Source organism: Eucyclogobius newberryi, unplaced genomic scaffold, assembly GCF_026437365.1.
Source record: "Eucyclogobius newberryi isolate DKJ021-1_F unplaced genomic scaffold, fEucNew1.0.hap1 SCAF_1, whole genome shotgun sequence".
In the NCBI taxonomy this organism is placed as follows: domain Eukaryota; kingdom Metazoa; phylum Chordata; class Actinopteri; order Gobiiformes; family Gobiidae; genus Eucyclogobius; species Eucyclogobius newberryi.
In genome coordinates this window covers 16170619-16198502 of record NW_027315723.1, presented here as the reverse complement: position 1 = coordinate 16198502, position 27884 = coordinate 16170619, and the positions used below count along the sequence as shown (strand labels likewise).

Here is a 27884-nt window from a genome sequence, read left to right as displayed (position 1 = left end):
GTGAGTCCAGACACTTGTTATTAAAGGGAATCTCCTGCACACGAGGTGAGACTGTGCGGACTCCTCGCGCCTCCCGGTGCTCCGGAGTGAAAGAGTGGGCGAGAGGAGAGACATCCCCTGCGTCAGTGGTGGTTCCGCGCGAGTCTGACGCAGCGCGCGCGTGGATCAAATATTCATCAGAGTTTGTGAAGAGCGCGCGCAGAGATTCCCCGCAGTGATTGGAAGCGCACATACCAGCGCAGATCACTCTCGCACTGCGGTGCGGACACATGCCACCGCGCTGCCGCTGACGGACGGACGGGCGCGCCGACCGCTGCCGAAACACGAGTCTCTAATATGCAATGTTTTTTTGGAAAGAAGCCCACAGCTGCCGCGTACAGTCGACTGCACGCTAGTGCCGCCGCATGTCTGTCCGAAGACGCGCCGCGCGGCAGACGACGCCATTTGAAGAAGAGGAAAAGCGCGCGAGGGCTTTCCACGGCGCGGCAGAGACACGAGGAGGGCGACACCGCGGGGAGGCACAGCAGGCACGCGGCAGAAGCGTCGGTGCTCCTGGGGCTGGAGCAACGCGTCAAGGTGCGCGGCGAGGCGGAATTCCTCCTGCTGCTCTGGTCTATGGTGCAGATCTACGCACTGAACGCGCGGTCCAAGCCCTGCCACTGGCCGCCTCTGCTGCGGGCGCTGCTGGCATGTGAGCGGCACGCAGGACCGGGCTTCATGCGGTGGCTGGTTCTGAAAGTGCAGCATCGCACCACCGCCTCTGCTGCATCCGCCGCCTCGTCCTCCTCCTCCACAGTGTCGGCCAAATCCATGCGGTTTATTTGGAACAACATCTTCAGTAAAGGATCGCATATGCTGCAGTGTCTTTGTGGCAAGAGCCTCAAGAAAAACAAGGACCCAACCGGTGAGTTCTGACGCGTGTGCGTGTTGCACTGCTGTTGACGCGTTTGCCGCGCGGCTCCGGGTCCGCATTGGTGTTGTGCAGACAGAGGAAGTTCAAACTGTCTGCGGCACGGTGTGGTTTACTGCGGAGACTTTGCACTTCGACTTGGGCTGGGTTTGGTGGGATCATGTCTAAAAGTGGGTCTATGGTGCAGATCTACCGGGTCTGAACCGGGACTTAAAGCAAATTCACGTTCTACCACCAACACGCGTGTCATTGAGATTCCGTGCACATCATTGCTGTTGTGGAGTCGCGTGGACAGTTCCTGCTGTGATTGGCCGCAGGCGCAGATGTAGGTCACGTGCTGTGTACATTGACGGCACGGTTTGGTCTGACCTGGTTCTGTTGGACTCAGTGGAAAAGTTTGTCCTGTTTTTGAGTGTTTACGCGCCAGAGGGGCGGGTCCGCGTGCAGCAGGTTTAATCACTTCCCTATCGAATCGAGTTTAATACAGTTTAATAAAAGATGAAGAAGAATTATGGTTTGGACCTGGTTTGTTTCTGGTTTGGTTTAGTCCTCGTTTAGTCTTTTTCTGGTTTTCTAGTCTTAGTTCTGGCTGTCCTGGTTTATTCTGATTTACTCCTGGCTTAACCCTGCATTATCCCTGGTTATATCTGTTTTTTGTTTTACTTGGTTTAGACCTGGTATAGTTTCTGGTTACAGTTTAGTTCTTATTTACCTCTGATTTAGTCCTAGTTTATCCTAAACATAGTTCTCCTGGTTTTAGTCCTGGTTTAGTTCTTCTCCCTGTTCAGCCCTGGTTCGCAGCTGGTTTAGTCCCAATTTATTTCAGCACCATGGTCAGCGCTGTGATCTGATTGCATTTAATATAATTTTGAATTTAATCCACAATTTTGATGGTGCCTTTATTTTTCCCGTCCATAGTGCCATCGTTTGGACACTTCATACTTGTTGGTGATAAGATTTTCTCTACCAAACTTGACCCAGGGCAGACTGCAAAATTGTGGCTGCCAGTCTGCCTTACAACCCCCCCAACCACAATCACCAATCACTCACACAACGCATGGGCAAAGCGGTCAAATGCCTAGATATTGTGATGTGGTTGAATAAATATATCAGAATAATAACTGATATAAATGATCTGGGGCCTCATTTATAAAGTGTCAGTACGTTCAATACTGTGAAGTATAAAAATACTTTACTTTACTTAACTTGTAAACTTGTCGTCCATTTCCAAAACGTGAAGCTTTATGTGTGTGGGCTTTCATTGACGAGCCAAAAGGAAATCTGAGGCCAAAGCAGAAAGATTCTCACTTAAATCAGGAAGTGTGGGATTTTATGCTTTGTCCTTAGGTACAATTGTAGTTGGACTTGTAATTTTATGTAAAGTTTTTTTAAATGAGACCCCAGGTTACTTTAAGTCCTGGTTTAGTCCTGGGTTTAGTTCTGGTTAAGTCCTAGTCAGCCTGAACATCTGCTAAAGAGCTTTTGTTCAAAAGGGTCAAAATGTCACACAGAACATATATGTTGTGAATGAACTCCCTCCATTCCTTTCCACTCCCGTTCTCTCTTCTCTCTCTCGTGACATGTTCTCTTCTCCCACGCCTCCTTTCTCCATTAGAAACTTTATGTTTAATTCACAGACACTCTTCCAGCTCTGGTGCTAGTTCAGGTTATTTTAGCCCCACGTGTGTAAATAATGCATGTGTGTGTAAGTGCAAGCATGTGAGGGCTGTTGAGGAGCAGAGGGGACCCCAGACTGGATGGCGGAGGTATGAAGAAAACAGTCTGCTGGGGAACAGACACAGTCATGAGCAAACTCGTCTTCCAAGAAATACATTCTGGATTAGTGGACTAAAGTATGGACTCTAACATTGAAAACGTAGAAAGGAAGAACGACTGTTGCATTAAAGAATGTTGGGGGCTGTGAATGTGGTGGATAAGTATGTGTATGTGTCAACAGTTGTGTTTAGTCCTGTTTTGAGACTGTTATTTTAAGGACTAAACCTGGACTAAAACTAGACCAAATCAGGACTTAACCAGGATTAAAATGGAACTACACATCAGGACCAAGCACTAGACCATCAAAAAGATATCAGGACTAAACATGTACTATGGCTATGAGTCTCTGCAAGACATTTTTGAAGCTTTTAACATTCAAAACTAAATTCTTATCAATGAATTTAACATACAACACTTTTCTTGTGTACATCTAAAACTGTGATTCAGTCGCTAAAGCATGTTTTACCTGAAAGTTGATTTGAACAGGACAGCAAAATATGGAGTAGAGAGTGAGGAGACATTCAGGAAACTGGAAGTGCAATATGCTTTATGGCCTAGCCTCAACGCTACCATGCAATTTGAGTATAAATACAGGGCTGTCAAAGTTAATGCGTTATCTCATGCAATTAATAATAGAAAATTGGCTTTCCTATAAGCCTATATAATACTTCGACTATTTAAGTAACCTTAATATATTCATCCCAGGATCTCTGTAAATTTAACTGTAAACCTAACTGAAAAATTCTGAATTGTCAATGAACAGAATTCACAACATAGAAACTTGCTTTGGTGATTCGGTGCAACATAAAACAATGAACAATGATAAAACAACCTATATAAAAATCAAAAAGGGCATGTGTTAAAGAAAAAATATTTAAATCTGCTATAGGATAGAAAATAAAAATAGGCTTACTATGTACACAACATTTACAGTTAAATTTGCAGCTTTAGTGCAGAAAGTGAACAGTGCAGTGAATGATTGATTAACTTAGTTAAAGTGTCAGTGTTTAGGAAGTGTTCATGAGTCCAACGGCAGAGGGAAAGAAACTGTTCTTGTGGCGGGAGGTTCTGGTCCGGATGGACCGTAGCCTCCTGCCTGAGGGGAGTGGCCTCCTGCCTGAGGCCTCCTGCCTGAGGGGAGTGGCCTCCTGCCTGAGGGGAGAGGGGCCAGGGTGAGAAGGGTCGGCTGTGATCCGACCTGCTTGTCGTACAGTATTGTGTACATACTAAGTCTATTTCTATCGTATTAGTAAATTGAAATCGTTTTTTAATGCAAGCCTTATTTGATATATTTTTGGTCATTATTTTTCATTGTATGTTACACTGAATCACCAAAGCAAGTTCCAAGCCTGTGAATTTTGGTCACTGACAATGGCAATAAACCTTTTCTGATTCTGATCTGATTCTGGTTCTAAAAAGATGTACTTAATAATGTGGCTATTGCCAGCTGTTTCCTGCTCATAAATGCCTTTAAATTGTCACAGCCTTTAATTTAGGATGTGTTCTTCTTTTGGAATGCATGTGCTTTTATAATCCATGTGATGTAACACTAGTGCATTGATTTATATATGAAATATATATCTATACAATTATGTTCTAAAAAGATATACTGACTAATGTTGCGTCGTCTTAACTCAGAACTCCTGCCATGGACACAACCAGCAGCTCTCTCTGGAGCCTCTTCCTGGCTGCACCAAAAAAAGCCCTCACAAAAAATATATAACACAAAATGCACCGACAATCAATCAAGGACTGGACCGACATTATAATGGACATTCGTAAAATGGAAAGGATTCATTTCTGACTTAATTTGAAAAGGAAATTCGACAGACTGTGGACTAAATAGGATGTTTTTTGGGGGTTCTATATCATGATTTCTCTTTTTTTGTTCTGTTTTTGTCTTATGTCTACATATTTTGGTTTATGTCTTTTCTCTCGTGTCTTGTTCTCATACTCTGTTATTTTATATGTTTATTAATTTGGGGGAAAAAACTTTAATGAGGACATCTGGACGTTTTATGTGGCTCTTCATACAATTGAAAAGTGTATAGGGGGATATGAAGCAGATTTTTTTTTTCAAACGGACCTGCAGCATGCACTGGGGCAGTTTACAGCCGAGTGTGAAGCAGCTGGGATGAGAATCAGCACCTCCAAATCCAAGGCCATGGTTCTCAACCGAAAAAAGGTGGCTTGCTCTCTCCAGGTGGGTTTCTTGGGGTCTTGTTCACGAGTGAGGGAAGGATGGAGCGTGAGATTGACAGGAGGATCGGTGCAGCGTCTGCAGTGATGCAGTCGCTGCATCGGATCGTTGTGGTAAAGAAGGAGCTGAGTCGAAAGGCAAAGCTCTCGATTTACCGGTCAATCTATGTTCCTACCCTCACCTATGGTCATGAGCTTTGGGTAATGACCCAAAGGACAAGATCGCGGATGCAAGCGGTCAAAATGAGTTTCCTCCGCCGTGTGGCTGGGCGCTCCCTTAGAGATAGGGTGAGGAGCTCAGTCACACGGGAGGAGCTCGGAGGAGAGCCGCTGCTCTTCCACCTTGAGCCAGCTGAGATGGCTCAGGCATCTGTTCCAAATGCCTCCTTTGGGCATGTCCCACTGGGAACAGGTCCCATTGAAGACCTGGACACGCTGGAGGGACTATGTCTCTCGACTGGCCTGGGAACGCCTCGGGATCCCCCCAGAGGAGTTGGAGGAAGTGTCTGGGGAGAAGAAAATCTGGAAGTCCCTGCTTAGACTGCTGCACCCGCGACCCGGCTCCGGATAAGCGGAGGAGGATGGATGGAGATCATCTCTTTGGACTCTAAATTGTTCTTGCTGTCATTGATGTCTGACTGTATGGGAGCTACACAAAGGGGCAGGGCGCTCCTCGTGTCATTCTGCGCTCTTGGAACTTGCCTCTTGTGCACAGCTGATAAAGGAGCAGGTTTGTTTCACTCAAATGAAATGGGCATGTGCAAAGAGGAAACCTTTGAAGTGGGAAGCGCCCCTTTGTCCCAGTGTCACCGCAGACACCGGTCCTGTTGGTGCCCCGATAACAGCTTTACATGTGTGAATCATGTGTCAATCTGTCTCTCGCCCTCTTCTCTCTCTCAGCCCAGTGCTGACCTGTTACTCATCTCAGTCACTGATGGGGCCAGCACAGTTTGTTCTGGCGCTGTGCTATAAAATGGTTTAATAGCCTACACGTTTGTGCGCAAAACAAAAGCACAAAATCAGAAACACACATCAACATGTTGAACCCACTATCTCCTTGTTTGTTCACGCACATTTACCTGAAACCTGTGACCACACATATCATGTCTTAACTACAGATTGTAGTTAAGCTTTTAAATAATTTATTACATGACTTTTTTGATTAAGAAAATGCAATTAATCGCAATTGTCAGCACTAAAATATGTTTGACCTGAAGTCCTCTCTGTGTGGAGCTTTTATCTGCTGTTGTGTCTGAGGCTTTGAAGCTGTGAGGCGTTCAAGAGCCTTGGGACACACCACACTCAACACTGGGATCACTCACAGCTCCTTAAATACTCCCTGTCTATGTTTGAAGTGCACATGACAGGTTAGACTCATTTCACTAAAACGTAATAAACATGATTATTTTTCAGATTTAACACAAATCTTACCTAGTTATCTCAAGTTTCACAATGTTGGTGAAGTGTATCATTTCTCCTTCCCTTCCTGGTTAGACATGGGCAGCAGATGTGACAACACAGAGGTAATTCCTCAACTGTTACTTATGGCAGTGTTGGGAAGTAACTAAATACACGTAAATACATTTTGCAAATACAAAATGCATAGAATATGTTGTTGTAATTGATCCTGTAATTTAGGCTTCAAACTGCTCAGTGTTAGAGAGAAAAATAGAAAACACTGCTTTTGTTGTGAGAGTGTTTACATGTTTTCCTTGTGTAATCAATGTTGGTAAATGCACAACAAACATAAAGCAGTTTTACACTATAATAAAATGCGACCTCAAGTGAGTATTTAGTGAGTAAGCATTCTAATTATTCAGATGTTACAAATACATTCAGTTTTCTGTGACTAAAAGTTATTTTTTATCCGTCCCATCACTGTTACCCAGCAGCCATACTATAAACAAGGACTAATACTTGTCTAATTCACATAAAAATAAATGGCAATGCCTTTATTTTGCTATAAATGTTTGTTTCTTGTGGATTTGGATGGACGTTTGCACATTGATGATGACATAGATGAAGGGCATCTGACACACAGGGATACTGGAGGATGGGAGGGCATCTAGTGACTCTCTCCTATCTAATCTGCTGTCACTTTGGAGGGTGATGGTTCAATCCCCACTGAGTGTCAGACCCTCAGCCCTTCAGAAACACACTTCACTCTCAGACATGACTCACAGACGCTCGACGTCGGCAAGATCAGAACCGGTCTTCGTAACACCCGTCCCAAGATAGGGCCAGAACAGGGTCTACAAGTGGACCAAGTTTTAGACCTGCTCAGAGTCCGGTTTTCAGACAAATCAGGGACAGCAGCGGGATTTTGAAATAGCATTAGCAGGAAGAGTAGAAGTAACTCCAGTAGTTGTTGTAGTAGTAGCAGTAGCAGTAGTAATAGTAATAATTGTAGAAGTAGTATTATGGATTTTGATTTGATTGTGAACATGGCAGAGAAGAGACTGAGAGTTGCTCTGGGGAAACTACCGGCCGGTAAGACTAAAATAATGTAATACCGTTAAAATACCTTTACCCTTTAGCTTTCCGTGTCCCACCAGATATAAACCAGATCTATAACAGGACTATACCAGTTCTAAACTAGGGCTAAAGCTGGTCACAAGTAGGACTACACCATTGCTGCAGAAGACGAAACCAGAGGTGGGGAAAAATATGGATAAAATTGATTATAAATTAAGACTAGAACTGAAGAGAAGTCTGCGTAACAACAGCGGAGGGTGTAGAGTAGCTGGAGCAAAGTAAGAGTAACTATTACTGCAAAAATAATTACTCAAGTAAAAAAAAAAAAGTAATAGTGCTGTCTGGGTATAATATCTGAATTATAATTTGGAATTAAACAATGCTCAAAATCTGGTATTTTAAACACAAAAATAAGAAAAATTGTATTCTATTTGAAGAAGTGGTGCAAAAAAACTCCAATCTTCATCTTTTTAATATTGTCAACATAAAGCTTTTGTCACTTATAGACTTAAACTAGAGCTAAACCAGGTCCCAAAGATCTGTTGGTACTCGGAAAGCCAAACGTTTGCTTGGGTGGTGGTGTGAAAAGTTAGCATCTGTAAATTATTTCAGAACACTTCTTAAAAAAATGATTGAAACAATGAAGGTGCCCTAAGCCGTCTAGTCGCCACCTGCTTGTTTCTATGGCGATGTCATTTAATCCAATAGTCCATGGATCTATCAAGCCGGTGATGCCTCTACGCCAAGTTACAGGAAAGATCTGTGACGAGGCGACCCAGCTTACAGTGAGAATGTACGTTTTACGTAGGTATTTTTGAGCAATGAAAATACCTGTAGTAAAATATATGTCATATATAAGCAATAACACCTCTATTTAGAGTGTTAACAGCTTCTGAAAAGGTGATTTCCCTGCTCCACTTCCTGTTTGCAGACCAAGACCATGATTGACTTTTGTGATAATTCTGTCAGACAAGTTACACAACAGTTTGTCCTAAAATCTCACAAAATCTCACTAAAACATGTATCCTTACAGTGAGGGAGCTTCTCCACAAATCTGACCTGCAGGAGCCTCCTCTTGCTTGTTGCCATGGAAATGTCATTCCTTTGGCTATAATATTCCACAGTATGGGATAAAATGGAGAATGTTCCGTAGTATGGTTTTAACTTTCTAATTCCATGTGATCATGCAGGTGATGTGCCACCTCCAGAAAGTTACATATTGTTACGTTATGAATAAAGTTGATGTGACTGTGTTTAGGGGATTGGCACAGAAAACATTATTAATTGAATCATGTGTTTTATGATTAATTAATCCCAATGAATCTGACTTTATTCAGGTTGTGAAAGTGTTTGTCACAATGTTAAGTCCTGAGGATGAAGGTTAAATAAAAAAGATAGCCACTGTGCATTAACATTCTGACAGATGTGACCTCGCCCCAAAGCTTTGTTTTATCAGAAGGAGTCTATAGCCTGCTCTTGTACTTGTGTCTCTCTGTGGACACAGCTGTGATCTCACACTTGTGCTTAGCACAATTAAACTAGGGTGAAACCGGACTAATATGACTAAACCTGGACAAAGGCAGGTCTGAACCAGGATTGATCAGGGTCCATTTGAATTGAATATTATAGCTATATATAATATCATTATTTTGTAATTTTTCAGTATTTTTAGTATGTGTAATATTTGTGGTATTTGCAGCATTTGTCGTATTGTGTATGTTTTTGTTGTACAGAGGGTCTGTTTTTGGACCTCATCTGAATGCAGCAAGTGAATATGTCTCGTTCTCGTTTGTGCGTCACCAAAATCTGTCTCCATAGAAACACAGGACTTTCCCAGTTCATTCCTTCTTTCTCTTTCTCTCTTCTGTCTCATCCATCTCCCCTCCCTCCCTTTCTCTCCTTCTCCCCTTCTCCCACACTCTACTCTCTCCCTCCTTTTCCTCTTCTCCTATTTCTTTCTTCTCTCTCTCCTTCCTCAGTCTCTTAAGTCCTCTTTCTACATGTCTTCTAATCTTGTTTCCGCCCTCTCCTCTCTCATGCATTTTCTATCCTCTTTTCTCCTCAATTTACCTCTTTCTTTTACCTCTTTCATCCTTCCCTCCCTTCCCTCCCTCTTTCACCCTATTTTCAGCTTTCTCTCTCCTCCCTCCACACTTTTCTGTGTGTGATGTCTGCTGTGTTTTGCGTAGGAGGCCAACATGACTCATCCTTGGTTCATTTTAAACGGCTTCCCCAAGTCTCTCCTCTCTCTTTTGTGAATTAATCATCTAAAGTCAGTGCAAAGCTCTCTTAGCGGACAGACAACGCCATCATCAGGGCAACTTCAGAAGTGCAGATGGGAAATGTCCAGGATATCAGCGGCAGTTCTCTCCTTATTGAACCCTTATAAACATGCACTTCAAACGCCTTCAAACTAATTTGTTGACCTGGTTTATGGATAATATATCTATAATTACTTTTTCAGCTTCCTGTCAATATAGGCGCCATTTTCAGGACTTTTCACCATTTCAATATTTTTCTATATTTTTTGGCAAATATCAAATCATAAGTAAAACATGCAATGAAACCAGGAAAAGTAATACCATCTCCATGGAGACAAGAAGGTGGTAAACCCTCACCAGAAAAGCAAATTGTTGAGCTAATTTTATTTACTTGACAGCCATGGCTTGAACAGGTGGCTTTTCCCCCCTTGTGAGTCCTGTAGAGGGCGCTGCAGGCCGTGAGCAGAACAGCTGCCGATCTTGAGCCTCTGGAAACATCTGGTAAATGAGAGCAGGCTTTTACCACCTTCTAAATAAATCTAAAGAGAGAACATTCATTTTATTATATCATTCACTTGAGTAGTTAAGGTTTAGTCCTTGTTGTAATTCCTGGTTTGGGACCCAGTTAATACTCGTTTAGTTCTTATTTAGACCCAGTTAAGTCCTTGCTTTATCTTCTTTTAGACTCTGGTTTGGACTTGTTTTTCTTTTTTGGCCGTCACAAATAGATACTTTCAGGAAATCCATAAAATTGTGACCGTTCTTGTGAAGAGTCCATCACTGAGGCTGTGATCCTTTATTGTCCCACATGGGGAAATATTAATTGATGCAATGCAGGTAGATACAGAGGTAGATACAGAGGAAAAGAACAGATAACTTATAGGAAGTTTAAAAAACACTCTCAATAGAAGATCTCTTATGAACAAAAACTCCTATAGACAAAACCTCCCATTTCCCAACAAGGGATGGAGGGGAAAAATAATAAAGATTTAAAATAAATAATAAATAAATACCATTGCATGTGATCACGACAGTAATTGCACATGAATATGTGTCATTTTTAATATAATTATAGCCACATGTCTTGGACAGGGGCTGAGCTGTCAGCCAATCACCACTTGATGGTGAGTCTCTGAATATTTTGGGACCCTTGACTGACACTTCTCAGCAATATCGCGCAGCGATCTGGGGAAAGTACCTCTGGACTGGCAGACCGGGGTGGTCCTTCTGTTTAAGTAGGGTAGAATGTGTTCCAACGATCAGAATCAGAAAGGGGTTTGTCAGTGAACAGAATGGCAATAAACCTAGAGGGACCACACACCTCAGCCTCCCCGGTAAGGTCTATTCCCTTGTGACTGTGTCTAGTCTAAGCCCATGGCCTTTTACCAACACCATCATTAACTCACAGCCAACAGAGCAATGGTTAAAGTTGCACAATTTGAAACTACTGCCTCCTTTTGTTTGTTTTTTGTTTGTAGTGGCTGTTTGTGTGTACTGTAGTAACTGTCAGTAGTAGTACTAGATGCTGCAGGTATTTTCAGAAGCTGAGGTGGTACAAGCAAAACTCTTGGAATTGGAGAAATAATAAACTACACAATTTAAGTCTGCGTAATCCCTCATTTAAAACTTTTGTATCTCCATGAAAACACAGGATCACGTTACCGTCAAATCTGTGGAGCTGTGACCTAAAAACACCTTTACCTAAATAAATGCTAGATAAGTATAATGCCATACTGTGGAACATTCTGGGGAAAGCAATGGAGACAAGCAAGTGGCAAGCAACCCAACCAGAAAGGTTACATAGTGCACCTTTAAAGTACATGTACAGACAATTATGAATATTATTATGCAAACATTTTATTGATATTCATAGACAGAGGTTTTTAGGTTCTAACTTAATAAAAGAGATACAATTCCACCCATCCATCTTCTTCCGCTTATTTGGGGCCAGGTCGCGGGGGCAGCAGTCTAAGCAGGGGGTTCCCATGGCGTTCCCAGGCCAGCCGAGAGACACGAGTCCCTCCCATGTCCTGGGTCCTCCCAGGGGCTTGTTCCCTTTGGGACATGAAACACCTTCCTAGGGAGGCGCCCAGGAGGCATCCGGAACATCCTTCCGTGTGACTGAGCTCCTCACCCTATCTCTAAGGGAGCGCCCAGCCACCCCGCGGAGAGAACTTATTTCGACCGCTTGCATCCGTGATCTTGTCCTTTTGGTCATCACCCAAAGCTCATGACCATAGGTGAGGGTAGGAACATAGATTGACCGGTAAATTGAGAGCTTTGTCTTTCGACTCAGCTCCTCAGCTCCACAACAGTCAAATACAGCGATCCTATCACTGCAGAGCAGGAGGAGCTGTGTCCGCATTGCCGGCAGTTAGTCAGACCTGTTCCCAGTGCGTGTTGGACTCTGCCAGGGCTGCCCTTTGACAAAGATACAATTCTCAAAGTTAATTACTCATAACAAATACACTGAAATGTTTCAAAACGTCTCATAAGTCTAGAACAGTGTCCCGTTTCCTGGTCTGTGTGCTGTCCATGGTGCTGAATCATCCTCGATAGCATGGCCTGGATTCTCCCATTATTATTTCATTTGTGCCTCACCTGCCCCTCGGGGGCTTTTAGCAACAAAAACATGGAAAACTCAGGAATTAATACACCTTTTACTTATTCAAACATATTTAATTTTTCATAATGCCACAGAAGTCTATTATTGATGGACAAAGGGGATTCCAGGAGGAGTTTTAGGTAGAAATAAAATGGAAACCAAGTTTAAAGCCTGGATCATGTAGGAAGATTAAATTTGACAAATAAAAGAGCTTTGAGATTCAGTTAAATGTTTTATTGGTTGAAATCCCTGACTGACAATCCAAACCAGGAAAAACAGACTCACAAATTACAGGTTTGGGTTTAATCAGGGACTGTAAAGCAGCAATAGACCACGAGCAGAAAGAAGACTGTAGTTCTACACCTTTTCTCACATGACCCACCAATTGATCAAAGATTATTTATCACTTTCTTATTCAAAGAATTTGATACTGGCTCAGGTCTGAAGAAGGGTCCAGTGAGAGGGAGGACATGTGCCCGGTGCCCCGACCCCCGTTTGGGAAACACCTGTCTGAACGCGCCGCTGTTGTGTCTGCGCGCCTCAGTCACCACCGATGACACAGACGCGGCTCAAACCTGACAGACACGCGCGCAGACGAGGGGCGCAAGGTGGGAGCGACAATCCGCCCCTTTCTAGCTCGAGCCGCGCACAAGTCGCGCCACTTTACGCAGCTGGAGAGGGAGGCGGCACAGACGGCACATTTGGCAGGACGCGCAGTGCTTCTCCATCTCAGACAGGGATTTGTGAGAGGAGAGAAGAAGGCGCGGACAAAAGCAGCTCCGGGCGGTGTGTGCGCGCAAAGGCGGCCGTAATGGCAGCACAGTCCGGTGAGATGTGACGGACAGGTGCACGCACAGCTCCGGATCATGGCCCCATAACGACGGGGTTTTCACAATGGGGTCGTTTTCTCTCGGACACGCGTGAGCGGCGCAGACAGGAGCGGCGACAGGAGCGGTGAGGCGGGGAGGAGTGCGTTTGTGGCGGGGAGACGGGCGGAGAAGAGTCGAGGAGTTTTGAGGAGACCAGGACGCGAGCGTCAGAGACATGGCAGCGGCGATCGCCAGCGGTTTGATTCGGCAGAAGCGGCAGGCGCGCGAGCAACATGCCCACCGACCCACCCCGCACCGGAGACGGAAGAGCCCCGGGAAAAAGCAGGGGCTGTGTAACAACAACCTGGTCGACATATTCTCCAAAGTCCGAATCTTCGGCCTCAAGAAGCGGCGGCTACGGAGACAAGGTGCGGGGGACAGGGGGAGCGGGGCGGAGCGGGGAGCGGTGACGCGCGCGCGGTGCACATACACACGCATGTGAGGAAACTGCGCGGACACTTTTACGCACATGTTACACCGCAGACAGCCGCCTCACCACGCACACACACACGCACGCACACGTGCACACACACATACACGCACACACGCACACACACACGCACATACACGCGCGCACATACACACACACGCACATACACGCACACACACAACACGCGCACACACACGCACATACACGCACACACACATGCACACACACACATACACACGCACACACACGCACACACACATGCACACACACACATACACACGCACACACACACATACACACGCACACACACACACACGCACATACACGCACACACATACACACATACACGCACACACATACACACGCACACACACACACACGCACATACACGCACACACATACACACACATACACACGCACACACACACACACACACACAGCAGTGGTCCGGTTCAGCAGGGTCCGGAGCGGAATGTGGCGGCACCATTTCAAATGAATTTTAACTGGTAGAAGCGGAATGTGGAAGAATTTCCACAAATGTTAAATACACGATTTAATGAATAAATACATGCAGCTTAATATTACCACTTTTATTTCTTAGTCATCTATAAATAGTCATTTATATGCCTAAATGTGTTCTAAAGCCGTAAGCTTAAAACTACAATGTATTGCTTATATTTTTCTGCATTTATTTAATTTTGAGCACCATTTATTTGATAAAATAGACGATTAGGTGCACGAGAAAGAGACAAAGCTGTAAGCTGTATCTCACTTATTTTCAGTTTAATCAACCATCCTTGAATGAATCAGGATGCATTCCGACCCAAAACTCTATTAAGTCAAAAGTCTGTGATATTTGTTTCCCAAAACATTCTAGTTGAGATTTGAAATCAGATTTTCCTTTGTACAGAGCTGTACCACTTGTAAAATGACTCAACCAGACACCAGAGGCCAAAATGACATCAGATTCACAAAGAGACCAGCCATTTGGTTTAGAAACAGCTTTAGTTTGAATTACGGCTCATTAGTCAGGCATTTTTTGTGAAAATCAAAGCATTGATTTAAACTGAAATCAAATGTTGATTAAATATATAATGTTTGGGCAGTACCACCCATGTTGTTTTGATCAGACAAATCAATTGAAATTTGAAATGTTCTATTCATATTCAGGCCATGTTCCATTTTTGTCCTGGTTTAGTCCTAATTCAGTTTAGTTGTGTTTTAGTCCTGGTTTGGTCCTGTTTAGTTCTTGAGGAGGAGACTGCATTAGCACAGGGTTAAAGCTTCACTGCATAACACTCACATTTGAACCGGGTTACTGAGAGAAAAGGAGAATACGGAAGGTTTAGTGCATTGTTTAGCCTTGAATGTTGAATCATGGACATATTTCAAAAGTCTGGACACTTTTCTTTTTCTCTCAGACACAAATGTGAAGAATGTAAACAGTGAATCCTCAGGACGATTCTGAAATATCTTTAATATACATTTAATATTGTCGCTGTCCGTCAGTCTGTAGATTCATAAAAGAGCAAACATGGCAAGGGCACAAGCAGCTCACAATCACTTTAAGACAAGGAACTGTATTATTTTTTATAAGGTCAGAACTTGTAAGCATTGTACCTTTGTGGATTGTCTTAGTTCTAATAGTTTGAACATTTGTGACTTACTTTTGTGGTTTGAATCTCCCCTGCTTCTGATCCGCCGTAATGATCCTTAAATTACAGGTTTGAATAAAATGAACATTGGAGGAGGAGAAACACAGCTGTGAGAGAAAGAGACAAACCTTTGAAAAGATCTCAAAAGACTCAAAAGGTCTCAAAAGATCAGCTGGAGAACGAATAAATCATTTTAGAGGAGAAATATTGATAAACATTATCAAAGAAAGAAGAGAGTTTAGACCTGGTTTGGTCCTGGGTTAGTCCGAGTTCACTCCTGCTTTAGTCTTAGAGTCTCAGAGACAGATGTTTTCTGTGGAGTTTGGCCCAAAACCCTGTTAGTGAAAGATCCAAGTCTCCCACAGACTCTGCAGCTGTGCACCTGGAGAAAAAGAAGGCTAAGCAGAAATGCAAATTTCCCCTTTTTTAAAATGGCAGACAACTTTAGACGACCACAATAACAAAATTAACTGAACAAACTGTGGACAATTTTACCTGCTACAGGATTGTCTGATTTTGAGTTTTTAGTTTAGGGGAAAAAGAGACAAACAGTAGAAAAACAAGGACATGTTGTTGAATGTGGTGGTACAAGGAGGCATGGGCATGGGATCAAAGAAATGCAAAAAACATCAGATCAGATCAGTTTTGATCAATCGTAACGCACAGAGAGAGATTGAAAGTGCTAAGCTGTTCTGGCTTTCAAGGTTATAACCTTGAAAGCCAGAACGCCCAAAAAGTCTTATGATCAGGTTTTCTATGTACTTTTAATCTCTCTGAATATCATTTATGTTGCATCAATGAAAAAGGGGGGCATTCTCTAAATAAGTTGGACGAGAGGCCTAAAAGTTGTTCAGAAGGATCAAAAGATGGCCAGGTGTTCACTGACACGATGAGTGACACGGGACTGGAATTTGTTTGTAGTGTTATCCTTTTGGGGTTTATAAGTTAATATTATCTAGGTGTTTGAGGTGTTATTTTAGTGGGATTTTGTTCATATTCATAGAGCGCTCCCTACTCTGGGACAGTTCTCCATTTGTTTAATTGCTGTGAACGTTGCTTCTTTCTGCTGGTAAAATTTAAAAAAAAAGTGCAGAAGTAACATTATATATTCTTTTTTTTGGGTAGATTACACTGTGAGTTTATGCTCTGCCAGCTCTTCATGTAGTATTATAAAATATTCCCCTTATATCACCCAAGTCTTGCTCAGAAGCCCAATCCATGTGTTAAGAATTGTTGCTTGGACCAAAAGATGCAAGACCGCTGGATAATAATGGCAGCCACATTAAAGACCCCAAGGCAGCTTGTGGCAGATTTATGAGGAGTCAACAATAGAGCTTTGAGAAGTTGTGTGATGGAAGTCATTATAGGAATGTTGGTAATGCTGTTTTTCTCTGTTTCAGTTTCCAGAATGTTAACGGACAAATAAATGTTTATCTTCATTCTCTTGGTGTGGGAGGATTTCTCTTACCTCACACAGTTAGGTGTTGTGAGGAGTCCTGGTGTTGTCCTGGTTTAGTCTATGGTTTAGTTCGCTTTAGACCTGTTTTAACCTGGTGGATACCTGGTCTGAACATGCTTTAGTCGTTGGGTAGTCTTGATTTATACCTGGTTTTAGTCCTCGTTTAGATCTTGTTAAGTCCTGGTTCATTCTAAGTAAGCCCTGCCTTAGCCCTGGTTTAGTCCTGGTTTAGTCCTAGTTTAAACTTGGTTTGATCTGATTTAGACCTGGTTTATTCCCATTAACATGGTTTAATCCAAATACCGGTACTATAGGATTGGTTACTCGCAGATAAGACCTGGTTTTGTCTCAGCCTGTTTCAGTCTGAGTTTCGTGTGGTTTTAGTCCTGTTTTGTGCTGTTTTAATCTTGGTTTAGTGCTGACATAACCATCGTTTATAGACAACGTTAATTGTTTAGTCCTGGTTTAATCAGTTGATCCAGTTCATACATACAGACATCTTTTTTGGTCTTTTGTTGAAATTAATGAGCGGAAATAGCATCTGTTTCTGAGTTTTATTATAGTATTCATGTAAATGAACATGTGTGAACGAGAGAAGAAAGAGAGAGTGTGTGAGAAAGAGAAAGGGAAAGGGAGAAAGAGAGAGAGCATCTGACACAGGAAAAGCCATACAGCTGCTTGTAAACCTCTCATGCTGCTCCCCTATTTTATATTCTGGTGTATGCGTTTCTTTACTGTGAAGAGAGAGAGAGAGAGAGAGAGAGAGAGAGAGGGGGACACGGGGAATACCCTCTTTCAAAATCCGCAGTGAACCACAAATGCAGAAATATTGATTTGATTTGAACTTCAGCAGAATCAGTATTTGTCACTGTAAAGTTTCAGACGACATCTTGTTCACTGAAGCTCATTACCGACAAAATGATCAAATGTTGCGGATTATTTTTGACTTTTTCAAAATTAGTCGATTCATCTTTTTAGCCCTACACACCACGTTTAATGATGAACCACTAAACCAGGACTAAACCAGGACTAAACCAGGTCCAAGACAGGGTCAAAAAGGAGTTTCAAACCAGGTCTAAACTAGGTCTGGTCCAGTGCGTGAGTATCTTTACTGTAGTGAGTGTGGGTGAGGGAGGGAGACGGGGAAATACCCTTTGTTTGCTGATCGAGCTGGAGTCGGTTGTTGTTTCCATGACGATGGGGTAGAGGATCAAAGGGACCGGGAATCTCCCTGGTAACAGACAGAACGACATCACCTTCAGGACAGACAAGATGGAGAGGGAGAGAGGAAAAGAGGGATGGGGAAAAGAGGAGAAAAATGCAAAACCTGACAGCGCTGACAGTTCACACACAGAGAGAGGAAGGGGAGGAGGCCGAGGACCGTGAGAAAGGCGGACATCTTTGGAAACACCAAAGATTACTGTTTATTTATTTTCTGAAACATTTCGTTTTTCATCAGACAGGAGGAGGTGGAGTCCCTCGCTTTGAATTTGAGCAGGAGATAACACTTTGGAATGTATTGAAGGGAAATGCCAGCCCAACTAACACAAAATGGTTATTTCAAATGATGTATATTTTTTATAAGTGACATTTATGAAGACATCTTGGGTGGATTTTCAAAAGGTTTGCAGCAATCTGTTAAGAATTTGTCTGCTCTATTGATTTAAGATGGAGACAGAAAACTAGGACAAGACAGGGACTAAACAAGGATTGAATGAGGAGTAAACCAGGGACTAAACCAGGAAGAAGACAAAGACTGAACAACAATTGAACCAGGGTTAAATTAGGGATTAAGGGTGCGTTCACACTTGCACACACACCACATCAAAATTGGGGCTAAACTGAGATCAATCAATCACAGAACTAAACATTGACCAGCCCAGGAATAAAGCAGGACCTGAACAGGACCAGGACAACCATGAATGCATCCTTAATAAGGACTAAATAAAGACTAAATCAGGACAAAACCAGAAATTAAACTAGGGACTAAATCAGGCCTGAACCAAGTCTAAAGCAGGACTAAACCAGCTCCTTCTCTCTCCACATTGAGCCTCTAAATTGGGTCACGCCCGCCTCATTCTTCTGTCTCTTTGCCTCTGTGTTCTGCCAAGGCTCCTAACAAAAGGGATTCCCCCAGTCCTAGTTCAGGCCTGGTTTCTGGTGGGTTTAGACTTGGTTTAATCCTAGTTCAGCCCTGGTTTGGTCTGGGTTTAGTCTTGGTCTCTGGGGTTCAGGAGAAAATGGTGGAGTGAGGTGAATAGAGAAAGGGACCAGACGAGAGAGAAGGACAAGGGGAATGCTGGAAAAATAAGAAGTTAAAAAAGAAATCTGTAGTTTTGTTGTCATTTTGTTGTTAATTTTGTTGTTTATTTCTTTGTTTACTCCTTCACAGAACCACAGCTGAAGGGAATCGTGACGCGGCTCTTCTGTAGACAGGGTTTCTATCTGCAGATGGCACAGGACGGAACACTGGACGGAACCAAAGACGACAGCACCAACGCAAGTCAGTAACTAACTAACATACTAACATACTAACATACTAACATACTAACATACTAACTAACTAACTAACTAACTAACTAACATACAATTTACTAACCTATGTCAGGAACTAACTGTGTAACGATGCAAACTTGTATCACACCTTCAAATTACAGTTAAAACAAGTGCTCATTGCAAACCAGATCTGGCAACACTAACTACACCCGCTCTCTCTGCTGCCCCCTGTAGGCCACCTGCCCTGTACTTTCTTGTAACTAACATACTGGGCCGTATTTTGCCCCCGGAGGTAGCATTAACATGGGCGCAGCAGAGCTCATTTCGTCACACCTTGCAGTCGACGCAGGGCGTGGAATTCTAAACAAGAGGTGGAGAAAGTAAACTGAGGGCGTGGGCTGGTGCATTCTGTGAATGGCCAGAATCGTAACTAATAAACTTCAAAACTAATGCGCTGGAGTTGTGTTCATAATAAAACAACCTTCATGGGCATAACTAACACAAATAAGTTACAGAATAATGAATACTCAAAATTGTATGTGGTTCTTTTTTCCCCACTCATGTAAACAGTGCAGCGCAACCCCAGCAAGTAACTAAATAACTAACTAACTAACCAACATACTATCTTAGTCCATCCAGATCAGTGTAGAGCTGAAATAAGATCTTGTGTCACAATATCTCATGAGGTAATCTTGCACAAGTTTATGCACACATGAAGAAAAGAAAGTGTGCTATGGTCTATAGTATCTTATACAACTAACTACCACCAATGTACAATTGTTTTAAAAGGTGGTCCTCTGGACACTGTTCTAAAACTCACTGCTAGTTTACAGACAGTATAAAACACCCCCGATCATTGAATTCAACACCCAAAACGGATCAGTACCTGCTCTTTGACTCTAACCAGCCATTACAACACAAGCTGGGGGTGATCATGATACTACAACACAGAGCCCAGGAAGTGCCCACCAGCTCAGAGGGCAAGAGAAAGGAGGAAAATCATGTTGGGAAAGCTCTCTCAGCCTGTGGTTATGCTGCTTGTGCTCTAACCAAGTAAAAAGGGCCAAAAAACCAAACAAAATGGAAATAGAACCAAGAAAGAATGGAGACTTGATCCCCTATGTGACTGGACTGTCTGAAAAACTACAAAGTATTTTTAGACAGTACAAAATCTTTGTTCATTTTAAACCAGGCAACACTTTAATTCAAAAACTGTAGTGTATTTTATCCAATGCAGTGAGGAAAGAGCGTTTCGTAGGTGAGACTGAACACTTCACAAGAGGCTGTATCAACACAGAAGGCATGGACATTCAGGATTACAGAGCACCATGCATCTTCACAAACCACGTTTTTAAAGGCAGTGAAGTGAATATTCTAAGCAGGAGAAGAGAGGGTTTGGAAGAGACAAGGAGGCCATTTTTGTAACAAAAGATAATCCATCTTCAAACAGAAATGGAAGTTATAAGGTTCAACTTACCCAAAATATACAGCAGCTTTTTGAAGTCATGGGGTGGTATCAGCCCGGGCATTCTGATGCTAATGAAGTATACATCAGTGATTGGGGAACTGCAGCCAACTAACAATAGGATTTCTACAGCCCATTGCAAGGCTGTTAGCGGAACAATGAAGATTAGTTTCAGGGGAAAATTAAAACTGGTCTACAAATAGATAAACAGGACAGGCAATTATCACAAGGTGCCGCACAGTGGGCACGACTTCACCACAGCAGAGAGCGAAGAGTGAGTCTGACCACAAGCGCCATCGCCTATGTTCATTATCATTACTTAATAATAAAAGTCTGAATTGAGAATTGAATTAAGGACTTTCATACACATACGTGTAGTGTGCATGTCTCCTGGCCAATCGGAGACACACATGGTCCGTCTTTTTCAAAACAAATACCTGAATGTCTGCTTACAAGGAGAAAAAAATATCAACCACAGGGGACTGAAAAACACTGCGGATTTCTGCAGAATCAATAAGCAAAGCTCTAAACTCTGGGAACCAATGAGCTCCTCCATTTCACATGCGTCAGTAAAATGAACAAATCTTATTGCACGGTTCTGTCTGAGTGTGGCTTGTGGTGCAATGGAAGAAGTGGTGACCAAACTGATATATCATTCTGTATAAAAGAATACAGAGAGACATCATTCAGGCAACATGTGTCCCGCCTCTGGTCCACAGGAGCAAAGTCCGTCCCTGCTCTGGTGGTAATGATGCGTTTATTCTAGTGAAGGATCCAAATGTCAAACCAAAAAAACAGATCGCTACGACCTTTAACGGTTTAATTTATGTATTTTATAATTAAAACTAACTCTTCGACCACAGTTCAGTTTAACAGGGAATGTAGTTCGGAAAAGTATACTTGAATAACTTGAAAACCTCAAGAAACCAGGAAAATGCACTAAAGCCTGGGTATGTTAATGTGAACTCTCCATAGTGCTGAACCAAAGTAAACTCAGTTGTTATTATGTTGCGAGAATTTAAAGGCTGGTGGTTCAATTTCAACTGGCCTGTGGATACTGCTGTTGTGTCTTGTGCTATAGTGTTAAAAATACTGGTGGAAGTAGTCATTTGAGGAAGTAACTAGTTGAAGTACTAACAGTTGTAAACCCGAATAATAGTATTAAAACTTTGACATGAGCAATGAAAAATTAGATATACCTAGCCCTGGCTTAGTCCTGTTACAGACCTAGTTTAGTCCTAGGTCTTGAAGCGTCTTTGGGTCACTGAAAAGCGCTATATAAATAAAATATTTATTATTATTATTATTATTATTATTATTATTATTATTATTATTATTATTGATTTAGCTGTGGTTTATTCTTGATTTAGGTTTAGTCCTGAGTAGGGATGTCACACGATAACTTTTGTGAGGAAAAACAACACGATTTAACAATTATTCATGATTATTGAGCCTAAAAACACAGTTATATCTTTAATTTTCTTTAATTTCCATTGTCTAACATTTTACTGTTCCTCAAGTTTGTGACTAGTTTTATGAAATTTTACTTTCTTAAAGACAAAAACAGCCAGATAAAAAAGTTATTTACATTTAGGTCTATTTATTGGACTCTGAATTGAACTAAAAATACTTAATGTTTCTTATAAAATTGTCAAGACTATTATTTGTTGGTTCTTATGATTATATTGTGACCTGAATAAATACGATTATGGATTCATATAATAATCGTGACATCCCTAGTCCTGAGTTAGTCTTGGTTTAGCCCTGGTTTAGTCCTAACTAAGGTGTAATCAAAATTACTTTTATTCATCCCCAAAGTGAAATGAATTTTGTTACAAACAGAATAAATAAAAGCTATAACAGGTCTATTGTTCTTCCCTCTCTGGTGGGACAGTTTACAAACTGTGTGAAAGTGGCAAGTGTCCTGCATCCCCCGTGTGATCTTAGCCTGCAGTCCTCGGGGATGTCAGAGAAGCTCGCTGGAGTTTCCGCTGCTTCAATACCATCAGCTGGTGGTCCGGTATTAACATTTTAAACAACGCTTAGGAATACCAAAAAGCCTCCAAAATCCTCATGTTGATGACTTGTATGGTTTACAACACTGATTCCAAAAAGTAAAAATGTAATACTAATACAAACTGCAAATGAGTTGAAACATGCACTTATTCAGGGCTATATTGTTGTTACATTTAAGATTTGACGCTTTTCTTCTAACGATTCATTATTTCTAATCAATAACTAATTCATCAGAAACAGTCCTAAAAATAAACTAGATCATCATCAGGAACATGGTCTCCTGCTCCACACCACATTCCATGTCTGAAATAACTCCAGCTGGTCTCAATGTTTTGGTCAATTTTAAAATAATAACAATATTTTTTTGTTCTTCATTCAGCTCTGTTTAACCTGATCCCAGTCGGATTGAGAATCGTGGCCATTCAGTCGAGTAAAACCGGACTCTACATCGCCATGAATGGGGAAGGGCATCTGTACACCTCTGTGAGTTCTTTCACAATAAATCTACAGCTCTAGCCTTCAAAATATGACAACCTTCAACGTAAAACTACAAAACAAATCTCTTCTTTAATTGGATACATTATAGTAGCCAATAGCAATAGTAATAGTAATAGTAGTAGTAGTTATTGGGATATTTGAGGTCACCTTTGCAAACTCCTGTCAGTCTTCAAAATAAGAGCCCAGACAATCCAATATAAAATCCCTATCCCATATGACACCTTCAAAATAAAAGGCATGAAAAGAATCAATGCTGCAGTTGAGCGGTCTCAGGTTTGGTCCCAGATGGAAACATTTATCATTTTTATTTTATTTTTCTGCTGTCGGGAAAGTTTAGTCCTGAAAATATGTGTGACGGAAAATTGAACTTGTTTCACCTGTCGGACAGATGAGGTTTCCAGTGAAGCAGAAAGTGCTAGAAATGTCTGGAAAAACTGTTCAATTATGTTTTACTTCAGGTTTATTGCTACTTTAGACACTAGTTTAGTCCCTGGTTCAGTCCCCTGTGAAAGCCGGGTTTAGTCCTGGTAAGTAAGATAAGATAAGATAAGATATTCCTTTATTGTCCCACATGGGGAAATTTCATTGGTGCAACGCAGGTAGATACAGAGGTAGATACAGAAGAACAGATCACTTATAGGTAGTCTGAAAAACACTTTCAGTAGAAGATCTAAGTATCTGTTCTGGTCTTGGTTTAGTCCTTGGTCTAGCCCCAACTCTGTGTGAATCTTATCCCTTGTTGACTGTTTGGTTTAGTCCTGATTGAATACTGATTTGGTCGTGGATTAGACCCTGATTTATTTGTTCAGTCTCTGGTTCAGTCAAGTTCTAGTCCCAGTTTAATCCTGATTTAGTCCAGATTTATTCCAGATCTTGCACTTATTTACAAATGCTTATTTGTTGACATTTTCTGATCCAAATCTCCAGGTAAACATCTTCAGATACAGACCCACTCTCCCTTCTCCCTCTTATTCATGAAGGATTCACAGATGAGTCAATGATTAAACAGGGATTTCCTCTTTTCCTCCGAGAAACAAATGATTTAGCAAGATAGACAGAGAATATCTACTCCAATATCTACTTTTAATCCAGTCCACAGAGTGAAGGAGGATGGGAGGGCATCTGACACACAGGGATATGGGGGATTGTAGTTGATTTGTCGGAGCCTGTGTTTAGAGTGGGAGTGTTTTCATTCCACACTGTTCATTATCACAGCCGTAATTACCCCGGGGACGACTAAACAATCAGACAGGCTCCAAACAACAAGAGAGAGAGAGAGAGAGAGAGAGAGAGAGAGACGGGGGGAAGCACTGCAGATGGACAATTATCTATAGTCTGGTACAGAGCACCTCTTCAATGTTTTCTTTTATCAATGCTCCTGTACATAGTCCCTGTGAAATCAAAATTGAAAAAAAAGAGACCGAGGAGAGAGAGGGAGGCTAAGCAATCAGACTCCAAACAACAAGACAACAAGAGAGACGTATTATTTAACCCTCACTGATAGTTCTGCTTTGACATGTGTTTGAGAACGAGGAGGAGACACAGCAGATCTGGCATCAGTGAGTTCAGGAGAGAGAGAGCTCCTGGTTCAGTCCTGGACCCGGCCCCAGAAAAGTGAGTTCAGTCTGGGCAGGAGTATAGACCCTTTTCCAGATCTAAAGGACTCTCTATCACATGAATACTTACTAAAACCCAACACCTTTGGTATGTAAGTAGCTATGTAACTAGCTATGCTGTCATTGGCTGAGAGTCTCGATTCCTCTCCTGATTGGCTATTGTGTTTCATGCTGAACTCTCTTTATTCCTTTACCACTTGGCGTGCGCGTCTGCACACCTTCATGTTATTGTCACTCGGCTCAGGTTTGGCCCAGTTTTCCTTGGCAACGGGAGAAAGAAGCATCACCGTGGAAACGAGCAGTGCCGTTACCCACGACTACAGCAATGTAATGACGACGCAATGACAGTGGCCAGACAGATGTGCAGAGAACATTACCGTGAAAACCTTTATCCCCATTTAAAGAAAGTCTAATCTTTTACTGGACGAGATCTGGAGAAGGGTCCAGTCGGGTCCAGTCGGGTCCAGTCGGGTCCAGTCGGGTCCAGTCGAGTCCAGTCGGGTCCAGTCGGGTTTGTTTTCACTGGTCCTGACAGCTTTAATCCAGAGAACTGAAGGATGGGGCAAATGCAGAAGTGAAATTTGTGTTTATGAAATGTGTAAAAAAAATCTTACATTCACGAACATGCTTTGGAATATGACGATAATGATGACACTTAAGGCTTCATTTTATTTAAGATTTCTACAGTACATCGAGTCTTGATCCCAAAAAATTACAATGAATGTAGCACAATAATACTACCTTACATCTTACATGTTGTGATTGTTTTTGTGATCTATCTGCAGGAGCTGTTCACGGCGGAGTGTAAATTTAAAGAGTCTGTGTTTGAAAACTACTACGTGATCTACAGCTCCATGCTCTACCGGCAGAAGGAGTCGGGACGGGCTTGGTACTTGGGACTGAATAAAGAGGGCCAGGCCATGAAGGGGAACCGCGTCAAGAAGACCAAAGCCGCCGCACACTTTCTACCCAAGCCCATAGAAGGTACAACAGCAGTATAATAAAATTGAGTAGAAACCGCGTCAAACCTGGAATTGAACCTCCAAACATTTTGTGTAGTAGTAGTAATAGTAGTTGTAGTAGTGGTGAGAAACAAATAAAATACATGTAGCTTCTAAAAGTTAATTTTGTATTAAGCAAGACAAACCCGAGAGGTCACTAATAAAGGTCCAGTTTGAGAAAAAGCCAAGGTCCGGAATCTGGAGTTCTGACACTTTTATATAACAATATATATTATTATATTATACGTAAGGAGTATTAAAAGGCCAAATAATCTAATGATATTTTTAAAATAAATGTGTTATTGCTCTTTTAAAAGTTAATTTTAGGTGGAACATAAAGCTGACATGAGATGTGGATCAGAATTCTGCTTTTGTTCTGATCAGAACATCACACACTGGACTCTGACTTTCCTCTGGATGAAACAATGCAGAGATGTGATTGTCTGATTGCCGCAATAACCTTTATATTCCTCACGTTGCACTAAAGAGCTGAACATTTTTTGCTAAGAGAACTCTCTCATCAGTCAGCGAGAGAGGGGACGCGAAGGAAAGACTCAAACTCCCAGACTATTTGAAACTGTTTCTTAAAGCCACTCATCTCTAACACAGGGAACACTTTTGCTGTTCATTCTAAAGTTTTGTCAGCGGTTTGGTTCCAGGCGGGACTGCGCCTGGGTCCGGATCCGGACTGGAGTCCACCTATTAGTGACCTGGAATCAGCTCCTCCAAACACCACCAAGTCTCACTCACATATCAGATTCATACTCGGCTCCAGAGCTCAGGCTGTGTGGAGATGAGCTCGACTAGATCCTGTCGGTTCCTCTTGACTTCCCACACAAACTTAGCTGAGGTTTTAATAAAATACAAGTTAAATTTCACACTGAAGATTGTGCACCACCTACTGGACTCATTACAACAGACAGTCAAACAAAATGTGTTCAAGTATTTTCTCTTTTTTCTTCCTCAGTTGCAATGTACCGTGAGCCGTCGCTACACGACGTTGGAGAGACTCTGCCTAAATCTGCTGCTCCATCATCTAAAAGCACCAAATCCGGCCCAGCACTGGTGAATGGAGGGAAACCAGTCTGCCAGCCCAGCAAAGACCCAACATAACAGCGCCTGTACTGAGGAGCCAGGACAGCACCCCCTAGAGGTGACCAGGGGCAGTGCATGCAACACAGCCCCCAAAAAGACACCAAAATTGGACCAAAAGCTAGATTTGAGATGGGGCCAAGGAGAAGTCCCGCCTCCTGGATGTAATTGGGCGGATCTGGAGCCTCAGCACAGGTGACAAGGTTACAACCAATGAGAGCAGAGATTGTAAAGTAAAGGAAATTTTGGTTTGAATGTGAGATGAACTTTTAAGACAGTTTCTGACAGTGCATTTAAAAAAAATTAAACAAAATGGTTGAACAATTTAGATCGAATACAACAAGGATTTTGCTTCAAGAACCAATTATTTAGAACATGCATAGCAATGTGATATAATTATGGAATAATCAAAACAGTTAAGATGTTTGTTTAAAGGCACAGCCATTATGCTTTAGTCCTGGTTTATTTTTCCATTGAATAAAGTGTCTTATCCGACCCAGGCTTAGATATGCTTCAGATAAGTCTAAACCTGATGGTTTAGTCCTCAGTTTAGACTCGGGTTTTGTCCTAGTTCAGCACAAAATTCTGTGCCCTGGGAACAATCCCTGACTATACGTTCTCTGAATGAAAAGTGCCCAGCACTGGTTCCCAGTGTGGACCTCCACCTCTCACATCCAAACAGAAAATGATCTAAACTGACATTTTCACTTAAGACACAAAATCGTGTCAAATTTATGAACGCCGTGCTAACATGTTAAAATTATTTCATTTGACAATCTTGCTGTGTTGTGTTGGTCAGTGTACGGTGTGTTTAGGAGCCGCTTGTTTCCCAACCAAAATAAAAACAGATTAAATGTGTTCAATTGTGCAAAGAAAAGCAGGATTTCAGAACAAAATGTCATCTAAAATGTTATCAAAAGTGAGCAAGGAAAACAAACTGTGCTACAAAAATGACCTTTAATAATATATACTTTTTAGAAAATGCCATTTGAAATTCACAAATAATTGTTTTCTTTAGCCTTTTATTCTTTTGAATTACCATATCTTTGGTTCAGACATGG

The 27884-nt window shown here is 42.0% G+C and overlaps 1 protein-coding gene across 3 annotated transcripts; it reads left to right on the top strand.

Moving 5' to 3' along the window:
- The first annotated feature begins 185 nt into the window (after window positions 1-185).
- On the top strand, window positions 186-27291 carry LOC140353765 (fibroblast growth factor 14-like). 3 transcript variants are annotated; one of them, XM_072438534.1, is made up of 5 exons: window positions 186-904; window positions 19032-19142; window positions 22996-23099; window positions 25516-25714; window positions 26699-27291. In XM_072438534.1, exons 1-5 carry the CDS (start codon window positions 337-339, stop codon window positions 26842-26844), a joined length of 1128 nt encoding a protein of 375 aa, XP_072294635.1. In that variant the 5' UTR covers window positions 186-336; the 3' UTR covers window positions 26845-27291. The 3 variants fall into 3 exon arrangements, with proteins under 3 accessions (XP_072294635.1, XP_072294793.1, XP_072294711.1); XM_072438692.1 differs by lacking the exon at window positions 186-904 and adding an exon at window positions 7265-7375 and having other exon boundaries at window positions 26699-27284; XM_072438610.1 differs by lacking the exon at window positions 186-904 and adding an exon at window positions 12810-13463 and having other exon boundaries at window positions 26699-27280.
- The last annotated feature ends 593 nt before the right edge of the window (window positions 27292-27884 follow it).